At 34.5% G+C, this 6000-nt stretch overlaps 1 protein-coding gene across 6 annotated transcripts in view; it reads left to right on the plus strand.

Moving 5' to 3' along the window:
• The window catches only part of LOC126971673 (protein trachealess), a 271027-nt gene extending 265294 nt beyond the window's left edge, over window positions 1–5733 (plus strand). For 5 of the 6 annotated variants that reach the window (XM_050818066.1, XM_050818089.1, XM_050818080.1 and 2 more), the window contains 2 exons: window positions 3138–3285; window positions 3370–5733. In XM_050818066.1, coding sequence (XP_050674023.1) covers window positions 3138–3285; window positions 3370–4564 — 1343 coding nt within the window. In that variant the 3' untranslated portion in view covers window positions 4565–5733. Of the gene's footprint in view, window positions 1–3137; window positions 3286–3369 lie in introns of those variants that run through there. The other variant, XM_050818097.1, reaches the window with a different exon arrangement.
• Window positions 5734–6000: the final 267 nt, after the last annotated feature.

Genomic DNA, 6000 nt, shown 5'->3' on the forward strand with positions numbered 1-6000 from the left:
AACTAGTTTTTGCCGTGATTAATTATTGCTAGAGTAATTGAGGGGTAACAGACATAACATAACAGACAAACAAACATATGACTTTCGTGTTTATGATATGATTATTAGCTCAAGGTCACTCAGATGACAATGGAGAGGGCTATGCTCGGAGTTTCTCTGAAAGATCGAATCAGAAATTAGGAGATTCGAAGGAGATAAAGCTACCGACACAGCTCATATGATTGTGAAACTGAATGGCACATAGCTCAAGAGATAGATGGCCTTTGGGGCGCGGTAAAGTCCTCGAATGGTGACCACGTACCGGAAGACGTAGTATTGGTAGGCCCCCCACAATGGGGAGGCCTTTGTCAAGTAGACGTCTTTTAACTTCACAATTATTACTATCATTGAAATATCTATATAAGTATTACTAAACCAATTCAGAATGTTGTTCGGAGAAATAAAATACTTATCCCTTTAGAAAAACCCATTCGATGTTATTTGTAGGAACGATAGCTAAATGTGATGAGCTCCGTTACCTTGATGTGGACATCTTGACATGAATTCAGACTTCACTCACAGAATACTAATATATATTACGACACTTGATTTCACCACCTTTTGGGTCACGAGTGGACACTTGCTATATATCAATGAGGAAAACAGTGCCGACATTGTTGCCACAACAATTAAATTCTATTGATGGCCTGAGTTACCAACAAATCTTTATTTCTGTCTATTTACCGGCCGTTCCCAATATACTATCTACAAATAGAGATAAATTACTACCTTCTATTGTCAATAATGTGAAGCTGTCCCAACATACCCGATAAGTCATACTTATCGCCTTATATTGAGACGCGTGAATTGCAATTTCCATACATACTTCTATCGCTGTTAAGCTATACGTCGTCCCATTGACAGACAGCGTGTGTGGATAAGGTGAGTTACCGTCGATAAGTTTATTGGGACAGAAAAGTCAACGATAGTCACGATTTTTAACTCAAGTAAGAGATATACTGAATATTGGGAACGGTCGTAAATCACAATAAATCTGAGATTCAAATTTCTTCTCTCACGGTGCGCCATTTTGTTTTCTGACATAGGCAATGACCTAAGTATTCAGTACATTTTCAAGCGGAATGGTTCTAAAGTCATAGCCTTACAATAACTACTAACGTACAGATAAACAAAGACAACTAACTATATACCTAATACTAGCTGACCCGGCTGATGTTGTTCAGATCATAATAAAAAAAAATTGCGGGTGGAATTTCGTAAAATCCGTTCTAAGCTGATCTCTACTCGGCGAAAGGAAAACAAAAAAAAAAGAAATCACTACCTTTATAGATATCTCTATTATATAAAACTAACTGACCCGACAGACGTTCTTCTGTTCATAAAAAAAAACTTGGAATTTCGTAACTGACATCTACTCGGTGAAAAGAATATTCCTACCAAATTTCAAGTTTTTACGCCTTATGGTTCCAGAGATATTGTGATGAGTCAAAATATAGGTGGAAGGAAATCTCTTATATATAATATATAGATATTGTAGATCTAACCACTAGCTAACGCACACATTGATAGTCAAACTTGGTCATATCGGGCTTCTGTGTCTTAAAATGTGTAATTCACAGCATCAAACTACAGAATACAGACTAAAAAATTATGAATTTCGCCAAAGTTTAAAAATATCAGTTGATAAAATTCAAGAATAAATCGATTATGAAAGTAGTTATTGATCAAAATACTGTATTGATAAAAAAAACTTTAATAAAAGTATCGTTTACAAACCTTGTATTACGAGACTTGTAATACTGCTTATTAGAACCATAAAGGTAACATCGCGCTCAAAAGAGGTACAACTTGCCAACAATAATATTATTATTACATGTAATATGTAACGCGTAGAACAAAACAAGGCGATATTTGGCGCGACGCCAACGCATTGCGAAGAAGGTATAGATTAAACAATAAACAATCAAACAAACCAAAAACCACTTTACTAATGATTCACGTACCTCTATACATGTGTCAAACACTTCCATTTTTATGTCAAGAATATAAAGCGTAAATCGATTCTCGATACCAACGTATTAGTAATGAATTAAAGGTCATAGTCCCGATTCGTTTTGAGATTAACTGCATTGGATTGAATAGTAGTGCAATGAAGGTTAATTGTTTCAGTATAATATATTTGTTACTATATTGCAAAATCATTTAGCAGTGCCTCCCAGAGGTTGAGGTAGATATTACGTAGCAAAATCTAAGTCAAATGTTTTTTTTTACCATTTGATCCAAAAATCTGTGAAAATAATTTAGACCAGTGCTGAAAGCCTTTGAAAATGATCTGAAAAAAAATAGTAGGATAAAACTCATTGGAAACGGAAAATTAATTAATTGTAATCCATATTATTGCTGCTACGAAATAACATTTATGAATTCTCTATGAAACTTATCATAATTTATTTTTCCTTTCATTTTTTTTATATTCTCTTCCATTTCCAACGGGTTTCTTCGCACTATTATTTTTTTTTGGTTTAAAAAATTATCGTCACTGGTCTAACTATTATTTAATTGTCTGAGATCTTAGAAGCACTAGCGTAAGAAACTCAGCGGGGCTATTTCTTTATTTTTTATTATTCAAATTAAATCACATCTCAAACTAAAAGGAAATGTCCTTGTGACGAGTGCTCCTAATTAATTGTAGTATCTTATATAAAGTGCTTTAAGTATATTATAGTAACCTAAAGGTTACTAAAGTAAACAAACGTATTAAAAATTCGTGTTCAACATTATGTAGAATTTCACAAAACGTGTATTTTATATATTGTCTGGGATCCCATTGTAGAAGTATATATATTTACCTCCGCAGCTATGCTTTTCTTGTGAAATTCTTTTATATTGTTTCAATAATTATAACATACATGATCAGATGTTATCATTTATAATGCATTGCCGGTTAAATATAATTTTTGTCCTTCTATTTTATTAAATGAACAAACTTGTAATCTATTGTCTACTCTACTTGAAGTCTCGTCAAATATGATGATAATAACCATATCTCATCTCTACATTCTACAACAATTACAATTTTAAAACGTCGGATCTTGAATACAATTGAAATAAATAAAAAACGCCATTTCTTGTTTCAGTAATAAATAAGGGGCAAGTGCTGACACACTACTATAGAATAATGAACAAACATGGCGGTTACACCTGGATGCAGACTTGTGCCACCGTTGTTTGCTCCTCGAAGAATGCTGAAGAACAGAACGTCATCTGTGTCAACTATGTCATAAGGTAAAAAGATATTGTTAAAAAGTTTAATGTAAGTAAATCAAGACGCATTTTGCTTTAAAACTAATTTGTTATATTTTCCTGCAGTGGCCGTGAATACCCCAATACAGTCATGGATTGCTGTCAATTAGAAGAAAGTGTTCAAGGTGTAAAAAGGGAAGAAGCTACAGGTGATCCAGAAAATGGCCCTCCTGATGCAGATACTCCTGGAGGTCCACCTCCAAATACGAGACATGCAATAGAAAGATCTGAAACATCCTCTAACTCTGACTCTGTATCAAACGCACCGCCAAATTCTGATGTCACGCATCTAACAAGACTCAACGATACTCAACCTCTTTCGCTACACACAACACCAGACAGAACGTCTCCTATGCCAGCACGGAGATTAAAGAAACGCAAACACACTACAGATGATGACGATGGTGATAAAGAGGATGAAAGGCGAAAGAGCTCTTCTAATCCGGGAGCAACCATATCACCTGTAGAACGTGATATAAGCAAAGCTAATATAGGAATCCCTGTAAGCACAGACGCAACATCAGTGAGGGATTTAGAAAACGCTATGTCGAAACATTTACCTGCATTGGATGGTAAAGAAATTTCACATCGGCCAACTGACTTTTCAACAGACGCACTACTAAAGCAACAACAACAGAAATCTGCCATCCAGTGGATAGGGACACAGAACCATCACTTGAATCATCTCAATAGACAAATACAAGGTAATCATACTTCCACACCGGCATCTACGTTGTTAAGACAATTATATGCCAGTAGAGAAAGTGTTATAAGAAGTAACTTCCTAGGCGATGCCAGAACGGGTGGTTATTATTCCGGAGATGGACAATCTGGACCGCTGCCAACTCCTCCTGGTAGCGAAGGTTCTAGTTATGGTGAACAACTAGGTCACAAGAGCGCAGATCTATCGCTAGCTTACGGAAGTTATGCTGACTACCACTCTGCTATGACGCCACCAGGATCAGTATCGCCTCGTGATAAACAACAATATAGTCTGCCATATGATAACACTGCATATACAGAGGCGTTACGACATCCTTATTTGGGTGATACTCCATTGCCATTGAAACCACAAGCATATTCGGCCGTACCAGGCGCGCTAGACTATGCGTCATCAATAGATCAATCACAGTTTTTCCATCCTGCCTCGTCATTCCATCTCTATCATCCTCAGACCCATTCCACTCATCCGTCTCACTCACACCAGACCGTTGACAAATCAGGCCCGCCAAATACTAATTGGTATTCAAGCAGCTCATAGCCATATTAATGAGAAACTTTCACGATAGCGTCCTTATGGTTCCCCGGATATTATTCAATGTTAATTTGTGAAAGGACTTTTATTTGAGTATCGATAACGGTTTTGTAAATACATAATATATCAAACATTCCATTTAAGTAAACCTAAAGACTCGTTCTAATACTCAAAATCGACAGATGTTTTTCTCAACATTGTATTTATCAATTAATTGTAATGTTTAGTCAATGAGCACAGTTAATGACTCGTGTTAAGACAACCAAGTAGTCGCGATAAGGCTATTGAAATAAAATTAGCTTTTTGCATATCATTTTTAATATAATTATATAATATAAGCTTTTGTAAATGGCTGTACAATAGTTAGCACCTGACTGCATCTAGTTTAATAAAACCCTGTAATTATAAAATAAAAATTAGATCGTAAAGTATGTATTATATTCTTTTGGAAATAAGATTTCATTGTACATAATTAGTATTTAATGTGTTTTTGGCGACGCTCAGACTTTTGTTAAGTTTATTCTTAGGTTAGTTATTTTGTAATTTAAATGTTACTTTATTTTTGTTCATGCCACAAATTATGATATGACGCCTCTCTATAAATAAAATATATTTGAAGCAGTATTTATGACAATTACTAAATGTATCATATTTTATTTCATTTTAAATTTATCAATAGTGGGAAATATACCCATAGGTATTTACTTAGTGGCAACATTACTTTTCTAGAGCGTCTTCTAAGATATTAAAATTACTATGATAATTTAGAACAGATAATTTAGAACTTATTATAATATTTTGTTTGCTTGAAGCCCAAACAATCCCATGACAGTGTTTTGTTGTTTAATACTCGAGTTTGAATTATACATTCCGTTGAATTACTTTTTTCACGTTTTATTTGTTGTCAATTTTACATTTACCTAGATGTTGTATTTACGCTACTCATGTGCAATAAGGATGAAAATGTTATATAATTCGAATTGATGGCTTCGTTAACATAGTTTTCTAACTTAAGACAATTAAAATTATGAAATTGTAAAATATAAAATTGCTAGGTTACGATTACTGTCGAAACTTTCTGTTATTATGTTCAGCTCTGAACTGATATTGTTTTATAATTATTTTCTTGAAATTAATTTTATTTGTCCAAATAAAATAAGAATTTTACAGTATCACCATATGTTTTATTTTCTATTATTGTTCTACTTCTAATCCTGTTTGAGTTTGGTATTCCGAAAGACGCCTAATGTTGTAATAAATCATAATATTAACTTTTTATGCAAACGGGCAAGAGGCTTACGAGAGGCAACCGCCCATAGTCGGTTCCCTGGTCATAGACATCACCAGGGAACCGTTGCTGACCTTTAAGTTGGGCGTATGCTTGATGTTCTCTAAGTCGTGTCCGTTCGGGAAAACTTCAGACGGTAGTTGATTCCACAAAG

Source organism: Leptidea sinapis, chromosome 2 (assembly GCF_905404315.1).
Source record: "Leptidea sinapis chromosome 2, ilLepSina1.1, whole genome shotgun sequence".
Classification (NCBI taxonomy): domain Eukaryota; kingdom Metazoa; phylum Arthropoda; class Insecta; order Lepidoptera; family Pieridae; genus Leptidea; species Leptidea sinapis.